General features: G+C 43.3%; 1 protein-coding gene across 1 annotated transcript in view; it reads left to right on the top strand.

Annotated features, from left to right (window-relative positions):
• The first annotated feature begins 16,871 nt into the window (after positions 1-16,871).
• Positions 16,872-22,305, top strand: part of LOC309546347 (cryptochrome-1-like) — a 76,206-nt gene continuing 70,772 nt past the window's right edge. The window contains exon 1 of the mRNA XM_082245976.1: positions 16,872-16,966. Coding sequence (XP_082102102.1) covers positions 16,922-16,966 — 45 coding nt within the window. The 5' untranslated portion in view covers positions 16,872-16,921. The remainder of the gene's footprint in view (positions 16,967-22,305) is intronic.

The raw sequence follows: 22,305 nt of genomic DNA, 5'->3' as shown, positions 1-22,305 counted from the left end.
CTGTTTACATTTTTTTTATCAGGCACCAAGGAGGCTCCACATGTGTAACACCCGAGGCTGGTATCTCATGGTCTTCCTCATCTTGGCGATCCTCAATAGAGGTTTTAAGGAGGCAGGTAGATCTCTACTCAGTGATGCATGTTCCATTCTCTCTGATCCATGGCCTCAACGAAAGCACCTTCAGCACCTATCAGAGTAGCCTCACATAACCTGCAAGGCTTCAATTCACCACTGAAATGGCGCAAATATTTCCAACACTCCCATTCTCAGCATCTTAAAGTACTTCTTTTACAGGAAACCTATTTCCCCAAACAATTTAGCCCTAAATGTTTGCATTCTTCATTCCCCAATTTCTACTTATCTAATGCTTTAGACAAGACTAAAGGAGTGGGGATCTTTTTCTCCAAAAATATTGCGTTTTCCGCTTAGCAAGAAATCAGAGACCCGGAGGGCAGATACAGTACATTCTCATTGCAGGGTCCTATAAACAATTGTCTCGTACTATGCCCCCCCCCCCTTCCCAAACAAAGTTTAAAGATAGCCAAGCTTCTACACTCTTATGGGTTGGTGGATATATGGAGGGAATTTAACCCTACAGCAAAGGATTACACTAATTTCTCTGCCCCCCACTCAACCTTAGCAAGAATAGATCATATTTTTACGACGGCCTTGACAATCCCCTCTGTCTTCAAATCGCTTATAAGGGACTCCCTGTTATCTGATCACTCAATTGTCATGATCCATATCAGTACATCACATGTGACTGAGGGCCAGCTCACTTGAACAAATGCCTGTTAAACAACCCGGTCCACTGTACAATGATAGAAAAAGACATTGGAGAATATTTTAGAGTCAATGAGAATAGGGAAACTTCTTCCTCAACTCTATGGGCTGTTCACAAGGCTGTGATTAGGGGGAAGATTATGCAACTCTCCACTAAGCGGGAGCGGCAGGCAGATAGAGAACAAATGGAGCGAGAGTACACAATTAAAGAAGGGGAGGATTGTCTGGTGTTCCAATGAACCACCAACAAAACCAACCCTGCTGGATAAAGGAGAGGGGACTTTAAGGGGTGTGGAATATGCAAAGGTGAGCAGAATAAAGCATCGGCTGAATATAATTAAAAACAAATTTATTGTATACACATATAAAAAATACAAACAACAGCACAACAGTAAGAACGTTTTGTTACAGATCCGCCATGAAGAATAGATCCATCCAAAAGATGTGAATAGTCTGATGATGATACAGTATATGGCATGGGTCTAACACATTTCGCTGGATTATGATTTTCCACAGTGCTTCCTCAGAGACCCTTCGCTCAATGGCAGACTTGATAGACACATAAGATGCATATCAGATAATTATTGAAAACACAAACTGCAATCAAGAAAAATAAAAAAGCAGCAAAAAAAAACAAAGCAAAAATATACAAATGCTCACCACACACAGTATATAGATGGTGGATAAAACTCCAATGGCTGGAAAAGGAGGTGCTGCCCAAGCACAGCAAAGATGCCCAACAGCAATAGCCTACAGGGAAACCCCAGGCCCAAGACCTGGGGCAGACCTCCAGGGGAGCACTGAGCCCCACAAATCAGGACACCAACAATGGTTCGGCCATGAAAGGGCTTGGTAAATTCAGGAAAAACTGTATACCCAATATATTCTAGAAGAATAATAAATATGGGAATTAGGGGAGTCATAATACAGAGGAACCCCCAAAAAAAGGAGATAGTCGCCATGCCGAGGCCGGTGTGTGAAAGGGGGGCCTAGTAGAGGTGTAAAGAAAGGGGGGAGAAGGGAAGTAAAAAGGAAAGTCATAACTATATGTGCAAGAGCAAGAATGGCACACATACAATGGCCCCCCATGCAGGTATCTTCCACCAAACAATTGAAGCATCACAGTTTAGTAATGAGCTGACCAGGCAGATTATATTCCAAACAGAGCATCCCTAAGCCACTAGAACCAAGGTGATGAACAGGAGGACGAGTATACTGTAGATGCATATACAATAGGTAAGTATTATATAGTAAACCTCCACCAAGGAAGTCCCTCGTAGCCCATAAATAAAAAGGCAGATCCTTGCAGGTTATAAGACCGTATGTATAGATGTCTCGGGTTTGGAGGACGGCCGCGTCCATTGCACGAGCTGCCTCCATAATAAGCGGGGCTCCGTCGGCAGGGGCGGGGGAACCCTCACTCGTCACTACCGGCGCGGGCGCCGTGGAAGAGAGCATGTGGGGCAGCCAGAGTGACACGCAAACGTCGCCACCGGCTGCCCGCAAAGCTCCCAGCCCGGCTGGAAACGAACCGGCCAGGGAGTGAATAGGAGCTTGGCGCCCAAGTCCTCCCCCCTAAACCCAAAAGGCAACAACAGGCAGGCAGCAGAGGCCAATGCCAGACAGCGCCCCCATCACAAAATGAGGCCAGCCCATAACTAACACAAAAATATAAATAAATTATTGTATACATATACAAGCATAATGGGATGCAGTATTATATAAAGTCTTCTTTACAAAAGCATAACAAAAGCATAAATATACCTCAAGAACCCCCCCCCCCCCATAAGTAATTGGAGCGAGAGTTTCACAAACTCTCTAAAAATCATAAGACTAATCCTACCCCTAAGTCGCAAGCCTTATTAGAATCCAGTTGGGCTTCCCTGAACCTTGCCCTGACCACCCAAGCAGAAAAACACCTCCAGTGGACGAACACACAGTTCAATCTTCATAAGGATAGTATAGGCCCCAAACTGGCTGCTATGTAATCTCCTAAACCCTGCTCCTCATTACCCAAAGTTTGTGATTCAGCAGGGACATCCATTCAGAATCCTCAACGAATTATGGATACTTTTGATGACTTCTGTGCTTAATTATTTAAGGCAGATGGGGGACCTCACCCCTGCTCACTATCTGAGTTTTTGGATGAGATCTCACTACCCAAACTGAAAAAAAGAGCATAGACTAAATCTTGAACTACCTATAACAGATTCAGGAAGTTCTGGAAGTTATCAAGAACATTAAAAAGGATCTGCTCCAGGTTCTGACGGGTTTTCTTCCTGCTATTATAAAACTTTTGCCCATACCCTCACCCCTTATTTAACGCAATTTCTTTAAGACTCTTCGGGAGGGATCCAATTTGGTTAGTGCAGCCAATCTAGCATATATACCGATTGACCCCAAACTGGGTAAAGACCACTCGGATGTGTGCAATTTTAGGCATATATCCTTGATCAACAATGACCTAAAAATTCTGACCAAAATCTTGGCCAATATACTATCTACATTTATAGGAGGCTACATCCATAAAGAACAGGTGGGCTTCATCCCGGGGAGACCAGGCCCAGACCAAATACGTAGAGCTGTGGATATAATTTTGCTCTTGCGGACGCGATGGGATGGGGCGCCTACCGGGAAGGATATTTATTATCGGTGGACCTACAGTAAGCCTTTGATACGGTCAATTGGTCATACTTGTTCGAAGCCCTTCGCAGGTGGGGATTTGGACGGCAGTTCTTGCTAATTTTACAAGCCTTCAATTTGAACCCGAGAGCTCAAGTCAAACTTCAGGGCTACTACCTGGATCGTTTCCATATTTTTAAAGGAACTAGACAGGGTTGTCCTCTCTCTCCTATTTTTGTCACCATCGCAGCTGAAAGTCTCGCTATTGCAATTAGGAATCACCCTGATATACACGGGGTGTAGCTCTCACATTTATAAATGCGCTTTGTTTGCATATGAGCTGCTCCTATTTCTCACTTCCTCTGGATATTTTTAAACTCTTCTCCCAAGGATCTTATACTTATTTAGGTCGCCCCCCCTTCCAGCCCCAAAATCCCACCTTCAGCGTTTTCAATCTAAGATAACAAGATTTATTTGGGGAAATAAAGGCTACCGATGCCTGAAGAGTATCTTATATAGAAGATGTACTCAAGGTGGTCTAGGGGTTCCCTATCTTTGGAAATATTTTTACGCAGCACAATTAGCTCAGTTTTCCATTATTTACTTCCAGGGGGGAACGCCAGATTGGGTAGATATAGAGAGACAGGCAATTCCAGAACATACTATTGATTATTTGGTATGGATTCCTGCTAAAGACAGGCCCCCAACCCTCTCCCCCATTCAATGGTCTCATGTTATTCCTTATATAAATCTTCTTACCTGGTTTCTGGATTCAAACCTTTAGCACATCTCTTTCCTAACCCTCTTTTCCCCCGGGTCTTGATATTTGGGCGTTTCAGTGGTGGACAAATTTCTTTGATCTATGCCTCACTGACGGAGACCTTGGACAAACCCCCGTATGGCTGAGCTGGGATCGGGACTTTGAGATCATTTGGCAGGCAGAGACCTGGTTCTCTTTGTTTCAAAAATCCTTTAAGGGAATGGTAAATGTCTCCCTTATGGAGGCTAACATAAAGGTTATAACTCGTTGATATCTAGTGTCCTCCCGCCTGGCCAAAATTTTCCCGGATTCCTCCCCTCTATGCTTCAGAGGTTGTGGCCTCCTGGGATCTTTCATACACATTTGGTGGGAATGCCCTTGAATCCGGGGCTTCTGAAATAGGATCTTTTGTTTGCTGTGTAAAGTTGCTGGGTTAACCCTACCAAAATCACCCAGCTGGCCTTACTTATAATAGTAGAATAGTAGATCAGCCAGCTGTTCCAAACCACTCCAAAAACTCATACACTTTATTTTATTGGGGGGCTAAGATTACGATAGCCCGGGCTTGGAAACAACCTTCAGTATCCTTTACAGCCGCTAAGCAAAAAGTATCCTGGATTATAGAGCAGGAGAAGACAGCTAATCTACTGGACACATTTGAAAAATTCTAAGCAGACTGGGATCCTTGGAAGAACTACATACAGAATCCTTTTGTGATTCCTCTCAAGTTACTTTGCCTTGTAAGACTCCTAGGTGCCTCCTATTCTTTTCCTTACATGGATACCCTGTCCTTCGCCCATCCCTCTTGCTGAGATCTTCTCCCATTTTCCTGTTCTATTCTTTCTTAACTGGCTCAACAAGTATTAACACATTTACGTTATTAGTCATATCAGTTACTTCAAAAGGGGTTTGGTCTACCCATAGGGGAGAAGGGCTGACCTTTGCTTGTCAGTTCCTTCTTCACACACTGATACACCTATAATGTATTATATCTAAGACCTTTTATTTTTTACTTCATCAACATGCCTTCTCTATATTTTGGTTTCTGGATATATTGGTAACCTACGGCATTTTCTTCATTTCCATTAGGTTAGAATGTTGTCTGTTCCCCATGACACAGTTTGTTCCAACTGGGGGTGTCAGGGGGATGATGTACTTCATTATCATTCCCCATATAATTAGATCTCAGTTCAGATCACAATACACACGATTGCTTGTTATCTTTGTTATGTCAACCTTAAGCTTCAGGTTGAGCCATTATACATCCATATGTATATTTCTTTTGCTATTCTTCTAAAAAAAAAAAAAAAAAAAATTATTGAAGGAGAATAACTGCACATTGAGGAGCAGAGAGGGACTATACACTCTGAAGTGAATCTTTGAACCATGCATTGATTCATCAACATCTAAGTAATTGAAAAAAAGCACATCCTAAATCAGATATTCAATTCCAGCAGCTGTAAACCCTCAATGTGCCTACTTTGTTTTCATCTTTTTCTTTTAGGCTGGCTGAGTGCAATATTGTAGCTGCGCTAGTCCTCTGTAGATTCTCAGGGTTGCCCATATATTAGCTTCCAGAGGATCAATGGCCAAGTCACAGAGGTCCGTCTATGTAGCAGAATAGCACAGGTGCCGTACTATTCTCAAATAATCCACAGAGACAAAATAGGGGCACAGCAGGTTTTCTGTGGGACTAGAATGTCTGATATTAGGTCTACTTTTCTCATTAAACTTGATTACGGGGAGGGAGAAGGACTTGAAAGGAATATAGTTAAAATTTCACTTCCACTTTGATGAATTGTTTTAAATTAGATACATAAACCAATGGGTGTTTAAAAAAATTGACTTTTGCTTTTCTTCATACTTTGAGCATGTAAGCTTATAACCAGAAAGTACAGCTATCGTAATACTACATAATGTACATGTAGCTGGCAGTTAATGGAGGACCCTTTTAATGAGCCTAACTGATGTAAGAAAGGCCCTCTGCCCAGCAGATGGAGTAGGTTTGACCTCAGTGATGCCTGCTGACCTATTTTACTAATTGGGTGTGCAAACATGCTTAGAGAAGGCAGACACGTGAAAGCATTCCCTGGCTAGTACATTCTGTTCCCCTAACCGAGTCCTCTTTTTACAGTTGATTTAGCCTTGTTTTAGAAAGCTTGTGACCGCCTAATAAAAAAAATGAAAGAAATCTAGTTTGCAGGAAAAAACTACAGTATCATTGACTTCTTATTGTTTAGAGTACAATTGCTGTCTTCATTAAGTTTTATGATACTAGCAATGATACTGCACACAATAAAAAAAAAAAAAAAAAAAACAATTATTCATGCAATTGTTTCTGCATGTCTAAAAAAAACTGTCCTTGCGTGTATAGTTTATTAAAGAAATCACTTCTGTCTATGCTATGGTGCCTGCAGAATTATTACTACTACCGTTACCTAGCTTGGAAGACCTGTCATAATTTGTTCTCTTCAAAAACATTCAAGTGGTTCTAAAGGCAGAAGATTTGTTTATCTTAATTCATTCTATGCAGTAAGATAAAAAATCTTCTTTGTGCAGCAGCCCCCAATACTTAACTGAGCCCTATCTCGATCCAGCGATGTTGCACCAGAGCCCTACGCTGTCTGGGACTCTCCCTCCTGATTGGCTGAGACACCATTGGCACCCGTTGCTGTCAATTAAAGTCAGTGAGCCAATAAAGAGAGAGGGGGCGGGGCCAAGCCATGGCTCCGTGTCTGAGTGGACACAGAGCAGCAGCTCGGCTCGGGTGCTCCCATAGCAAGTTGCTTGCTGTGGGAGCACTCAGCAGGAGGGAGGGGCCAGGAATGCCGGCAAAGGACAAGAGAAGAGGAGGATCTGGGCTGCTCTGTGCAAAACCACTGCACAGAGCAGGTAAGTAAAACATTTTTATTTTTAAACAAAAAAAAAAACAAGACTTTAATATCCCATTCAGACCCGTTAATGCAGAAGTGCAGCAGCCATCTTTAAGGAGACCACTTTGCAAAGTTCTTCTATGCAGTGTCTCCTGTGCAGGGGGCAGCCATCTTGGCTGGGTCTGGATCATTCCTGGAGGATGGTGATTGGCTGATGCAATAAAGCAAGGAGAGCTGTCTTGACAGGCTGCTTAGAGGAAAAAGAAGACCTAAATCAGTAGTAAATTCTCTTTAGAAAAAGCACAGGAGATCAGGTAAGTAATTAGACAAAGAATTAGACAAAATCTACACTTGCAGCGCCTCCCCCCCCCCCCCTTCTATATTTGTGCTACTCAAACTTTTTTTCACTTGAGGCACCCTTTAGAAGTATGCACAGTCCTCAGGCACCCCAGTCTAAGGCTGGTATCACACTTGCTGGAGCCACGGCTCACCGCAGGGGGTTCAGTGCCTCCCTGTGCATTATTTCAGGTGCCTAAATTCTTTCAAGAAATTTTTGCCTTCAAGAGTCGGTCACACTCTGCTGTCATGTTAATTGGATGTGGAGAAACCTGCATCCAATTCGCATAACTGTGAACCGAGCCTTAATTGTAATAAATGTTAAAGGACTTGTAAAGTCAGAAGGTTTTTTAGCTTAATGCATTCTATGCATTAAGATAAAAAGCCTTGTGTGTGTAGTAGCCACCCCAGCACCCCCTAATACTTACGTGCACCCCATAAGTGTGAACCCAGCCTTAATTGTAATAAATGTTAAAGGACTTGTAAAGTCAGAAGGTTTTTTAGCTTAATGCATTCTATTCATTAAGATAAAAAGCCTTGTGTGTGTAGTAGCCACCCCAGCACCCCTTAATACTTACGTGCGCCCCATCTCTAATCAGCAATTTTCAAGAGTCCCTCTGCCATCCCAAACTCTCCCTCCTGATTGGCTGAGACACAGCAGCGGCGCTGCTGTCAATCAAAGTCAGTTAGCCAATCTGGAGAGAGAGGGGGCAGGGCCGAATGGCAGCTCCATGTCTAAATGGACACATGGAGCTGCAGGTCAACTCGGAGGCCCCCATAGCAAGCTGCTTGCTATAGGGGCACTTGACAGGGAGGGGCCAGGAGCACAGAAAAGGGACTCGAGAAGAGGAAAATCTGGGCTGCTCTGGGCAAAACCACTGCACAGAGGAGGTAAGTATAACATATTTGTTTGTTATTTTAATAGAAAAAAAACACAAGACTTTACAATCACTTTAATGTTACTCATCTATGGGAAAGCCATGCCAGAGACGGGCACTTAACCACCTTGGTGAAATTAACTTAATTACTGAAACCTTTTATCATGTCAGAGGTCCCATACGAATCAAAGTCCACCCTATACATTAGAAGTCTCTCATTCCTAAATCAAAGCCCTCCACCATCACATCAGTCAGCCTATCACATTCTCCACAGAGATCCTAATCTATATCTCTGATCATGGCAACTGGGTCTCGAGACCCCAGCATCCCAGAGGAACCCAAAGGGCACTCCAGGATGAGAAAAACTAAAAAAATACTAAAAGCCATTTACACTGTTGTGTTATAATGCATGCATTGCAATGTGCTAAAATGTCCAGGTTCCACAATAAAAAATACTGCCTGTTCCCAGCTCAGTTCTGCCGTGCAGCCCATTTTGAAAAATACATGTCCAATATATTTGCTTTTTAGCATGTTGGGGGCTCATAGAAGCCAATGTTACATGCATTTCGATGTGTTGGCAACAGGTAATAACATGTCTTGGTCAATGGCTGTAAAGTATATAGCCTTCAAAGCTTAAAGTGAAAACTGTGCATCCAGCATACCATGTTCAAACATAGAGATGGGACACTTTTAAGGGCCACCCTAAACAATTACATTTCAGGGCGGCCAAAGACTGCTTCCTTAGGCAGTAGTGACAGTTACTGTTGCCTGAGGAAGAGGTCTTTAGTGTGCTTTCTTTTTTTTATAAAATTATTATTTTTATTATTAATATTATACACAGAGGGCCCCGCTTGTTAGAGCTTACAATCTAAGACAGGGGTCTTCAAACTACGGCCCTCCAGTTGTTCAGGAACTACAATTCCCATTATGCCTAGTCATGTCTGTGAATGTCAGAGTTTTACAATGCCTCATGGGATGTGTAGCTCCGCAACAGCTGGAGGGCCATAGTTTGAAGGTCCCTGATCTAAGAGATAGGGCTAGGTTCATGCTGCAGTGGATTGCGTTTCAGAGGGCAGTAGAGCAGTGTCCTTGGTTTTTGTTGTGTGTGTTATGAACCTGTGAAGCTTAATAAGCCTAGATGAATGTGCTGCAGCTGTGAAGCAAGACATCGTGACCGTGGCATATGTACGATCCCCTTTGGTAGCCATGTTAGGCTTTCAGTGGGTGGTTGTTGGGTGATAAAAACACTATTTTTACCACCGATGTAAGCAAAGCCTAAATGTGTTCTTGCTTTTTGTTTGAACATACACTATATTACCAAAAGTATTAGGACACTTGCCTTTATAAGCATATGAACTTTAGTGTCATCCCATTCTTAGTCTGTAGGGTTCAGTATTGAGTTGGCCCACCCTTTGCAGCTATAACAGCTTCAACTCTTCTGGAAGGCTGTCCACAAGGTTTAGGAGTGTGTCTATGTGAATGTCTGACCATTCCTCCAGAAGCCCATTTGTAAGGTCAGGCACTGATGTTGGAGAGAAGTCCTGGCTTGCAGTCTGTGCTCTAATTCATCCTAAAGGTGTTCTGTTGGGTCGGGGTGCAGCCAGTCATGTTCCTCCACCCCAAATTTGCTCATCCATGTCTTTATGGACCTTGCTTTGTGCACTAGTCCAAATCATTTGGTGGAGGGATTATGATGTGGGGTTGTTTTTCAGGGGTTGGGCTTGACCCCTCAGTTCCAGTTAAGGGAATTCTTAAGGTGTCAGCCTACCAAGACATTTTGGACAGTTTCATGCTCCTAACTTTGTGGGAACAGTTTGGAGATGGTCCCTTCATGTTCCAACATGACTGTGAACCAGTGCACAAAGCAAGGTCCATAAAGACACGAATGAGCGAGTTTGGGGTGGAGGAACTTGACTAGCTGCACAGAGTCATCATGACCTCAACACCTGATAGAACACCTTTGGGATGATTTAGAGCGGAAACTATGAGCACGGCCTTCTTGTTCAACATCAGTTCCTGACCTCACAAATGGGCTTCTGGAAAAATGGTAAAACATTCCCATAGACACACTCCTAAACCTTGTGGACAGCCTTCCCAGAAGAACTGAAGCTGTTATAGCTGCAAAGGGTGGGCCAACTCAATATTGAACCCTGCAGACTAAGACTGGCATGTCATTAAATTTCATGTGCGTGTAAAGACAGGCGTCCTAATACTTTTGGCAATCTAATGAATGTGCAATCCCCTCTGGTAGCCATGCTAGGCGTTCAGTGGGCAGTTGTTGGGGTGATGAAAACTCAGTTTTTACCACCAGTGTAAGCAAGGCCTAAATGTGTTCATGCTTTTTGTTTGAACAGATCTTGAAACTGGGCATATGTTTTGGCAGCGCCATCCATCATTTCACTTATACAATTTCTTAAAATTGGTTCTGATTGCAGAATGGAGCACCCTGGACTATTTGTATTTATCAACATGTATGTCAATGCACAAAGCAAGGACACATTGGCACATGATATTACATCCACCAAAAAATGCACCTCTACGCACATGCAAAGATCTAAATGAGCCCTAAAAAAAGCATAAAATTACAACACATTAAGTAGGTATAATGAGAACTTGACCCCAGCTTTTTAAAAATTGTACTAATGGCATATGACAATATATAAATGTGTTTTAAGGGCAGCATATGCTTCCAGCACTCATACAGTGCCTTGAAAAAGTATTCCCAAATTAGTATTCCCAAATTACCCCAAATTTTCAAAATGTTGTCATGTTACAAACAAAAACGCAAATGTATTTTATTAAAATTTTTTATGATAGATCAAACAAAGTGGCACATAATTGGAAGGAAACTGATAAATGGTTTTGAAATGTTTTACTAATAAATATCTGTTGCGTGTGAGTGGCGTGCATTTGTATTCAGCCCCCTGAGTCAATATTTTGTAGAACCCCCTTTTGCTGCAATTACAGCTGCAAATCTTTTTGGGTATGTCTCTACCAGCTTTGCACATCAAGAGAGACATTTTCGCCCATTCTTCTTTGCAAAATAGCTCAAGCTTTGCCAGATTGGATGGAGAGTGTCTGTGAACAGCAATTTCAAGTCTTGCCACATATTTTAAATTGAATTTAGATGTAGACTTTAACTGGGCCATTCTAACACATGAATATGCTTTGTTCGAAAACCATTCCTTTGTAGCTCTGGCTCAGAGGCGTAACTAGAACATTCAGGGCTCTGCCGGTGCAAGAAACCTTGAAGGGCCCCCCGGACCCCTGGCCGGGGCCCCTCCCTTCAAGCCTGGGGCTCTTCCCACTGATCCTGGGGCCTTTTACTCTCATTGCGGCATCCTTTCACAAGTTCTGCAGTGGGCCCCCTTCCTGCCATCTTTGGGGCCTCCCCACGGTGGTGGAATGCCAGGGCCCGGTCGCAAGTGTGACCTTTGCGATCCTGCGATCCTGGAAGTTCACCCACTGGTGTCAGTAGTTTTTATTGTTTGGAATTTTAATTGTATTATTTTTATCATTTTGTTTTTTTGTTTTCTTCTTACAGTGTCACAGAATATGACTCCATCCATTCAGAAAAGAAAGGAGCTGGTAAATTACATATTTACCGACCCATTCCTGGTTCTCTATTGTGACACATCCCCTGCAGCAGCCGGCAGGAGAGGGAAGGAAGCACAGTGGCAGGGGTGGGGGCGGGGGGGGTACCAGGGGAGCATACAAGGGGCCCAGAGACAGCAGAACACAAGTGAACTGGATAGGAGGCACAGCGGGGGCAGCATACAGAGGAACAAATCTCCTCCATTTTACTCCTGCAGCTACAGGAGGAAAAAGGAGAACAGTGATTTCTCTACATGCTGCCCCCCCCCCCTCCTATCCAGGTGTACAGGGGAGCTGCACAGGCCCCCTGGAGCATGGGGTCCGGTTGCAATTGCAACCCCTACAACCCCTGTAGTTACGCCCCTGCTCTGGCTTCATGTTTAGGGCCGTTGTCCTGCCAGAAGGTGAAACTCTGCCCCAGTCTTTTGCAGACTCTAACCAGTTTTCTTCTAAGATTGCCCTGTATTTGGCTCCATACATCTTCCATCAACTCTGACCAGCTTCCCTCTCTCTGCTGAAGAAAAGCATCTCCACAACATAAAGCTGCCACCATCATCTTTCACGGTGGAGATGGTGTGTTCAGGATAATGTGCAGTGTTAGTTTTCCACCACACATAGCATTTTGCTTTTAGGCCAAAATGTTCAATTTTGGTCTCATCTGACCAGAGCAGCTTCTTCCACATGTTCGCTGTGTCCCCCACATGTCTTCTTACAAACTGCAAATGGGACTTCTTATGGCTTTCTTTCAACAAAGTCTTTCTTCTTGCCACTCTTCCAGGCTGAAAAACCAGAATAGGGCTGGCGCTGGACCTCCGAACAACCACTTCTTGGGGTACTTACTCTATAAACCACACCCCTATGGTAATAGTGGCAATAATGATGAGAATTAAAATCTTAGGATATACACCACTCATGGTGAAGCCAGTCCCTAGCACAGGATGTGGAATGCAGTAGAAAACTAGAAGGAGGATGTCGGGGAGTGGGATTTGCCCACTCCCCGCACTTCTTTCCAGTTTTAAATAGCTTCTGGTTGCCGTACTGCCGTGACTTGACAAAGTGCATGCGCGCGAAACATGTAGTCACGGCAATGAGAAACTTGTGTTCCACGCTGGTCCCTGCTCTGCTCCAGGTGTGGCTGATTGACGTTGGTGTGACGTGGCTCCCGGAAATGACGCTTTCTCCGGCAGGTGTGTGTTACGGCCAACACACATGCCGGTTTTCCTTCCAGCTCCGCTCCTCCTTTCCAACAGGGTCCATCCCTTGCTCCCCAAGAGGATTTGGTTATGCGGCTATCCTAATTCCATCAGACCGCTTGGGACCCCTACAACGTCTTCATGTGATGCTCAGGACTGGATGACCATTTGCTGGTTTGCTTTTATCTGGTAACATTAATACATTTTTATTGGTTATCCCCCACTGACTGTGTCTCAATCCTGGGGAGTCTATCCATACACACAATCTCTATGCGCCATCCCTCCTAGTTTTCTAGATTTGTAGAGTGCTTGTATAATAGTTGTCCTGCGAACAGATTCTCCCATCTGAGCTGTGGAACTCCTCTAGTTACCATGGGCCTCTTGGCTGCTTCTCTGATTACTGATTACTTGCCTTCTGTGCACTTAAACCCCCTTCCCATCCAGACCAATTTTTAGCTTTCAGCGCTCTCACGCTTTGAATGACAATTGCGCGGTCATGCTACACTGTACCCATATGAAATTTTTATCATTTTTTTCACACAAATAGAGCTTTCTTTTGGTGGTATTTAATCATCTCTGGGTTTTTTATTTTTTACAAAAAAAAAGAAAAAAGACGGAAAATTTTGAAAAAAAAAAGTTTTTCTTATTTTCTGCGAGTAAATTTTGAAAATAAATAAAATTTTCTCCTTCACTGATGTGCGCTGATGAGGCGGCACTGATGGGCACTGATAGGCTGCACTGATGGGCACTGATGAGGTGGCACTTATGGGCACTGATGAGGTGGCACTTATGGGCACTGATGAGGTGGCACTGATGAGGAGGTACTAATATGCCGCACTGATGAGCACAGCACTGATAGGCGGCACTGATGAGCACTGATAGGCGGCACTGCTGGGCACTGAGAGGTGGCACTGCTGTGCACTGAGAGGTGGCACTGATGGGCGGCACTGATGGGCACTGGTGGGCAGCACTGATGGGCACTGGCGGGCGGCACTGATGGGCACTGGCGGGTGGCACTGATTGACACTGACGGGTGGCACTGATGAGCACTGATGGGCAGCACCATCAGTGCCCACACTCAGTGCCCATAGTTCTGCCAGTCAGTGCTCATCAGTGCCTAGATGAGCAGGCACTGATGGGCACTGACTGGCAGCACTATGGGCACTGATTGTGTGCACTGATGGGGGCACTGATGGCGGGCACTGTGGGCATTGAAGGTGTGTTTGGTGTACCTTGTGTAATCAGGGCACTGGTGATCAGTGCCCCGATTACTTTTTTCTGTGTCCCCGGCGCTGGGCAGCTCTCCCTCCTTCCTCACACTGCAGTCTCCGTGTGAGGAAGGAGCGATGGCGATGAGAGATGATCTCATATGTTTACATATGAGATCATCTCTCATTGGATGGTCCGATCACGTGGTGAATGGCTGCTGTGATTGGCCATTCACCACGATCTGTGATCGGCTGTGTCCAAGGGACACGGCCGACACAGATTTTCCCTGATGTGCGCTCGCGGGAGCGCGCGGGGAGACTGTTTCTGGGAGGCCGTTTAAAAACGGCCTCCCGAAAATGTGAGTCCGCGCTGCAGCCGTGTATAGGCTGTAGCACGGATGGGAGAAGGTTAATGTTCTGACAGCCTGTCAGTTTAGGAGGATGGCCATCTCTTGGTAGGGTTGCAGTTGTGCCATGCTCTTTCCATTTTTAGATGATGGATGGACAGTGCTCCGTAAGATATTCAAAGTTTGGGATATTTTTTTACAACCTAACCCTGCTTTAACCACTTGCCTACTGTGCACTTAAACCCCCTTCCCATCCAGGCCAATTTTCAGCTTTCAGCGCTGTCACACTTTGAATGACAATTGCGCGGTCATGCTACACTGTACCCATATGAAATTTTTATCATTTTTTTCACACAAATAGAGCTTTCTTTTGGTGGTATTTAATCATCTCTGGGTTTTTTATTTTTTACAAAAAAAAAGAATAAAGACAGAAAATTTTGAAAAAAAAAAAGTTATTTTCTGCGAGTAAATTTTGAAAATAAATGTTTCTCCTTCACTGATGTGCGCTGATAAAGCAGCACTGATGGGCACTGATAGGCTGCACTGATGGTCACTGATGAGGTGGCACTTATGGGCACTGATGAGGTGGCACTTATGGGCACTGATGAGGAGGTACTAATATGCCGCACTGATGAGCACTGATAGGCGGCACTGATAGGCGGCACTGATGAGCACTGATAGACGGCACTGATGAGCACTGATAGACGGCACTGCTGGGCACTGAGAGGTGGCACTGCTGGGCACTGAGAGGTGGCACTGCTGGGCACTGAGAGGCGGCACTGATGGGCAGCACTGATGGGCACTGATAGGCGGCACTGATGGGCACTGATGGATGGCAGTGATGGACACTGACGGGTGGCACTGATGAGCAGCACCATCAGTGCCCACACTCAGTGCCCATAGTGCTGCCAGTCAGTGCTCATCAGTGCCTAGATGAGCAGGCACTGATGGGCACTGACTGGCAGCACTATGGGCACTGATTGTGGGCATTGATGGGGGGCACTGATGGCGGGCACTGTGGGCACTGATGGGGGCAATTTGTGTATGTTTTTTACCTTTAGTAATCAGGGCACTGGTGATCAGTGCCCTGATTACATTCCTGTGTGTCCCCGGCGGCTGACGGCTCTCCTCCTTCCTCACACTGCAGGCTCCGTGTGAGGAAGGCGCGCTGGCGATGAGAGATGATCTCATATGTTTACATATGAGATCATCGCTCATTGGACGGTCCGATCACGAGGTGAATGGCCGCTGTGATTGGCCATTCACCACGATCTGTGATCGGCTGTGTCCAAGGGACACGGCCGACACAGATTTTCCCTGATGCGCGCTCGCGGGAGCGCGCGGGGAGCGTGTTACTGGGAGGCCGTAAAAGACGGCCTCCCGGAAATTCGAGTCCACGCTGCAGCCGTATATAGGCTGTAGCGCGGATGGGAACAAGTTAAACTTCTCCACAACTTAATCCCTGACTTGTCTGGTGTGTTCCTTGGCCTTCATGATGCTGTTTGTTCACAAGGTTCTCTGAGAACTTTGCAGAAAAGTAGGACTTATATTGAGATTAAATTACACACAGATGGACTCTGTTTACTAATTAGGTGACTTCTGAAGGCAATTGGTTCTACTAGATTTTAGTTAGGGTTATCAGAGCAAAGGAGGTGGAATAAAAATGCACACCACACTTTTCAGATATTTATTTGTACAAAAAATGTAAACACAATTTACTATTTTCTTTCCACTTCACAATTATGTGCCACTTTGTGTTGGTCTATTACATAAAATCCAAATAAAATTGACATTTACCTTTTTGGTTGTAACATGACAAAATATGGCAAGTTTCAAGAGGTATGAATACTTTTTCAAGGCACTGTATTGTGCTGCATTGTCTTGAAGACCTATCCAAGAGCAAGAAGCAGATATTAACACATACAGTATATTAATATTCAGTGAGTGTATGTATATATATATATATATATATATATATATATATATATATATATAAAGATCCAAGATTTAGGTGATTACTATATATGCAGATTTGTGTTTTTTTTTTATTTTATTTATATTTTATTGTTTTTTTTTATGCAATGTATCATGTTACTAACAACAGGCCTTGTGCCTCTTTGTATTACTATTGTTGTGTACAGGTTCTTTTTACTGGAGCAGCCAGCTGCTGAGTGACAGACTGTGTTAAGTAGTATAGGGAGGGGGAGGGAGGGATATGCCCCCTCCCCATGTGTCCAGCTTACAGCAAGGGAGGGGAGCATTCCACAGTTGACACTATGAGGTTAGACATTGCTTAGCTGAAGTGCCTGCTTCCTTTTTGGCAGTATATGGTGGACGAAGCAAAAATAAGTGAAGCTCTGTGGATTATCATAGTAAGTAATGAGCATGATTTGTTGATTTTACCTGTAGCAATATAGGTGAGAATTTGCAACACAGGCAGGCGTAGAGCATTGCAGCTGAAGGATAGTTTGTCTTAAATATTTATTGCAGAGCAGCGTGTTCAGATGGAAGGTCTCTGTTTCATAAGTAAGGATGTCTGCAAAGGTTGAGCAGTACCTATAACTGTAAAATATATCTATACCATACCATACCATACCATACCATAAAAACTCTATACCATATATCTATACCAATCCCAGATCCTTGCACACTATGGCCATGTAATGGGTCCTTGAACTTTAAGAAGACGTTACACAACACCTTTAATACACTTTCTATTTGTTGGTTTTAACCATTTTTATCAATGTTATAATTAATACATTTTTTCATTTTACGTAATTTTTTGAGCACTGGCTTTTTCCTTATGGCATTAATGGTGGCTACCTTAAAAGTCCTATACAACTCTTTATTTTTTTCTACACATACATTTATTGGATGTGGTGCCACACAATACGGAGTCACGGCCCAACATTTTGTATGCACTATACCTGTAAAATACTCATCAGATTTTAGTGAGACTAATTGCGATTGGTTGATGTTGCTTACAGCGCTTTTTTTTATATAGGTATTAAAAATGTACTATTTGTACAGTGACATAGGCAAAAGGGATATACACCCATGCAAACAAAATAGGAGCTTTGATCTAGAAACATAAGACAAGTGCTAAAGGAGCTGCAAAGGCACAGGCTGGAAGTGCAAGCTAAGTTTGCACTGTGGTGTCGCCAGTTGCATTACGCTTTGCAGCGTCACAATGTTCAGTGGCGAAACACCCTGGGTATTGGGGTTGTGGCCACAACATCTAAAAAAGTAAATACTGTGCTGGAAAACCTCAAGAAACGTAGACAACGTGGTCCACCGTCACTATAAAGTGCGATTCAAACAGTGGTGGCCCGTCCATTGGGGGCGCAGGGGAGCCGCCCCCACTATCCATGCGTCCGGCCCCCTAATCTACATGCACGGCACCAGATGCATGGATTCCAATGGGGTTTTTTTTTTAAGCACGTTATTAGAGCCAGGGGCTCTAATAGGCTTCAAAAAAGGGTGGGCTCGGGGCGCAGAGCACTGCGCGCTGAGCCCACCCATTTGTGTGACATTAGCAAATTAATATTCACTATTGTCACACGAATCCTCCTCCTGGCAAATCAGGAAGCGGGTCCTGAGACCCGTTTCCCGATTGGCCGAAAGGAGAAGCCATGCCATTGGCCAAGGAGGAGGAGGAGGAGGGAGGAGACGCAGGAGACTGAGGGGGAAGCCGCTGCTGCTGCCTGCCTGCCTGCCCTCCACATGTCCAGTGTGAGTGGGCCGGTGACGGGGGGTATGGTGTGGTCTGTCTGCCGCCTCCCCCCCCCCCCCCCCGGCCCATGGAGGACCAGCCGCCACTGGATTCATGTACACTATGGGGGGACATTTCTAAAAAAAAAAACCTGCATGCTGAAAGCTCGCTTTATTTTGGCATTAATGGGGGGGACATTTTTCAGATTTTTTGATATGTTAGCTTGATGTTGATAACCTTATCAGTGTTTTTTTTTTTTTTTTTTTTTTTTTTTTTAATTTCCGTGGGTAGTTTTTTCATTTATATGCATATGGGGGCAGCCATTTTTGCTCATTGACATACACAGACTTTACTCACTGCTTGAGCTGGCCATATCCATTGAGCTTCATTTGAAAAAAAAAGTGTTTTAGGAATGTACTGTTTACTAAATTTTCCTATAATTAAGTCAAAGGGATGATTGGTATTGGCCGTAGTGAGGAGGAATTTTTTTCTCGAGCAGCAAATGAAATTGTAACTGTGAATGTAGTTTTAATTTGGGGAAAAAAATTGTTTTTGTTGTAATATACATGTAATAAATAATATCAATTATTATAACTAGGTGGATATCAAATTTACATAAAATGGTAAAGGTGCTGGTGGCACATGAGTGTGCTATGTTATATACACATAATAATTAGGAAAGATCGAACGGTTCGGGTCCACCATCGGTTTGACCCGAACATTGGGTGTTCGAGGTTCGGCCGAATTTAGAAAGTTTTGCCCAAAAAGTTCGGAATTCGGCAACCAGAACCGCCCAAAATGCAATGCTTCAGGAAATGGGCTTTAAAAGCCAGTGATTGGACCAGAACCATTAGCAAAAGCCAATTGAGGGGGCAGGAGAATGCTAGGAATGTGATTGGAGTGACTAGGGGGTCCCTAGACCAATCATTAGTGAATACGCCCCCCAGTATATAAGATCGCCCCCGCCATATTCCTAGCATTGTTATACTGGACATGGAAGAGAATGGAAGCAGTTCTGTTAATTTTACTTTAAAAGTGTCATTTAGCTATTTTTAGTGTGAGGAAAGGGATATCTAGTGTAGTTAGAGTGCTCCTTTACACTTAAGTTAGCTTCAAAAATTGAGTTTCTGTAGGGAAAGTGTTAAGTGTAAGGGGACCGTAGTGTAGTGTAAGGTTAACTGGCAGTGACTGCTATGGCAGGGTGACAAAAACCTTCCATAGCAGGGTGACCGCTATAGAGAAATGATCATTTCTCTGCTTCGGGACAGGAATGTGGCTTCTCACCAGCAAGCATTTTTTATGCTGCAGGGGCTGCCACTGCCAGTGCTTTTTTGAGGACATGTTTGATGTCAGACATGACATCTGAACATGTGTATAGGGGGTATATATAGACATATATGTCTGAATATATACCCCTAGACATATATAGGTGTGATAGTAGCAGAAATAAATGCTTGCGCTAATGAAATCATTTACAGGAATATATTTCTGCTACTATCACACCTATATATGTCTAGGGGTATATATTCAGACATATATGTCTATATATACCCCCTATACACATGTTCAGATGTTTTGCCTGCCTCAAAAGAACCCAAAAAAATGCCAAAAAACGCTAGCGTCAAAAAAAAAATGCCCAGGTGTGTTTTTGCTGGCATTTTTTGGGGGGTTTTGGAGGCAGGCAAAACATCTGAACTTGTGCACAGTACCACTATACACAAGTTCAGATGTTTTTCCTGACTGCAAAGAACCCAAAAAAATGCCAAAAAAACGCTAGCGTCCAAAAAAAATGCCCAGGTGTGTTTTTGCTGGCATTTTTTGGGGGGTTTTGGAGGCAGGCAAAACATCTGAACTTGTGCACAGTACCACTATACACAAGTTCAGATGTTTTTCCTGACTGCAAAGAACCCAAAAAAATGCCAAAAAAACGCTAGCGTCCAAAAAAAATGCCCAGGTGTGTTTTTGCTGCCATTTTTTGGGGGTTTTTGGAGGCAGGCAGAACATCAGAACTTGTGCACAGTACCACTATACACAAGTTCAGATGTTTTTCCTGACTGCAAAGAACCCCAAAAAATGCCTGCTATTAAACCGGGAGAGAAGCTGTTCTAATACAAACAATCTTTTTTTCTGGTTCTGGACATGCTACAGAGCTGAAACTTCACATGCACACCTTTTAGACCCCCTAAATCTGAAATCCAAAGTAAAAATCAAGAAATCTATTTTTTTTTTTAATTTTTTCAATAATTGGCTTTTTTATCAAAAATCACAATTTTTAAGAACTTTTTTTTGTGTGATTTGGTGTCTGGGGGGTCTAAAAGGTGTACCTGTGAAGTTTCAGCTCTGTAGCATGTCCAGAACCAGAAAAAAAGATCATATAGGTGTTAAAGTTAAAGGAGGGTCCCGACCCACATCCCTGTTCTACTGAAAAATTATCTTTTTTGTTTTCATGGTTCTGGACATGCTACAGAGCTGAAACTTCACATGCACACCTTTTAGACCCCCCAGATACTAAATTCAAAGTCAAAATCAAAAAATCTCTCTTTTTTTTTTTTTTTTTTAATTTTTTCAATAATTGGCTTTTTTATCAAAAATGACAATTTTTAAGAACTTTTTTTTGTGTGATTAATAGTTAATGGGGCATGACCCAGAACCCTGGGCACTTTTTAGGGGCGTTTATTGGGTTTTAGGGCTTTAAAAATGGTGTTTTTTGGTTACCGAAGTTCGGGTCCCATTGATTTCAATGGGGTTCTGAAATCCGGGCCAAACTTTCGGGAAGTTCGGATGTTCTGGCCGAACCAAACTTTTCAAAAGTTCGATCATCCTTAATAATAATAAATACTGTAAACCAATATAAATATAAAAGTGCTAGTGACACACAAATGTGCTGTGCAAAATTAGATAAAGTGCTTATTAGTGCAAAAATACCATATATTATTAGGTGATATTAACTAAATTATACAAAAAATACAAATAAATATTTGATGAATTAATAGTGTTATAATAAATTAGTGCATAAAGTGCTTAAATAATCGGCTGTAATCCAAGCTGTAACAACAGTTCATGCAAAAAAAGGAGTTGCTTGGATTTCAAGTGCTCAGGTGATTAGATGTGCCACTCTGCTTCTTACCAGATGCAGGTAGGTCGCAAGGACCCCAAACGCCTGCGATCCATTTTCTTAGGTGGATCAAACCATAAGCACTCCTCCTCTTGACTTTGCTTTAACCACTTAAGCCCCGGAAGATTTTACCCCCTTCCTGACCAGGGTTTTTTTTGCGATTTTTCTTTTTTTTTTTTTTTTACTGCGTGACTTTAACGGACAATTGCGGGTTGTGCGGTTGTGCGACGCTGTACCTTTTTTTCCTCACAAACAGAGCTTTCTTTTGGTGGTATTTCACCTGTGCGATTTTTTTGATCATGCGCTATAAACAAAAAAAGAGCGTAATTTTTGCAAAAATAACAATATTTTTCACTTTTTTGCCCTCCACTCCATCCTGTCTATTGTTCCTGTGAACACCACACCACCTCTGCACGCAGTATGCAAGTTTCTTTGATGTAAGCGCATACTTAATACATTTTTGTTGCTTTTTACTCACATTGACCTGATGCCCTTTTCTCCTTTCATTTCTGCCTGTGAGGAATCCCATACCTCTATAGGAGCTGCCTGCTTGTGTGTACCTTTCCCAATTACCACCTGCTGTATCATCTAATTGGCCCCTGTTTCCCTTCTGGTTACTATCACCTTCCAGCAGATAAGGGACTTTGGTCTTTTGCTTGTGTCTGTCTGGTAATCTTCACACTGTGTGTGTGTGTGTGTGTGTGTGTGTGTGTGTGTATATATATACTGTACATATTCACTAACCATCTTATGTCAGTGAGTGCTAGTTGGTGAATTGTTTTGAAAGTTTTGAGAGAAGTGGATCATTAGATCCACTTCTGTCAAGCAGGAGCGGGCATTGATGGATCAAAAGTTGGTTGGCCCCTGCTGAACCAGCTTAATTT

Source organism: Pelophylax lessonae (assembly GCF_965119305.1).
Source record: "Pelophylax lessonae genome assembly, chromosome: 2".
Classification (NCBI taxonomy): domain Eukaryota; kingdom Metazoa; phylum Chordata; class Amphibia; order Anura; family Ranidae; genus Pelophylax; species Pelophylax lessonae.
Note: the sequence above shows the minus strand (reverse complement) of the source record. Positions and strands in the feature narration are given on the sequence as shown.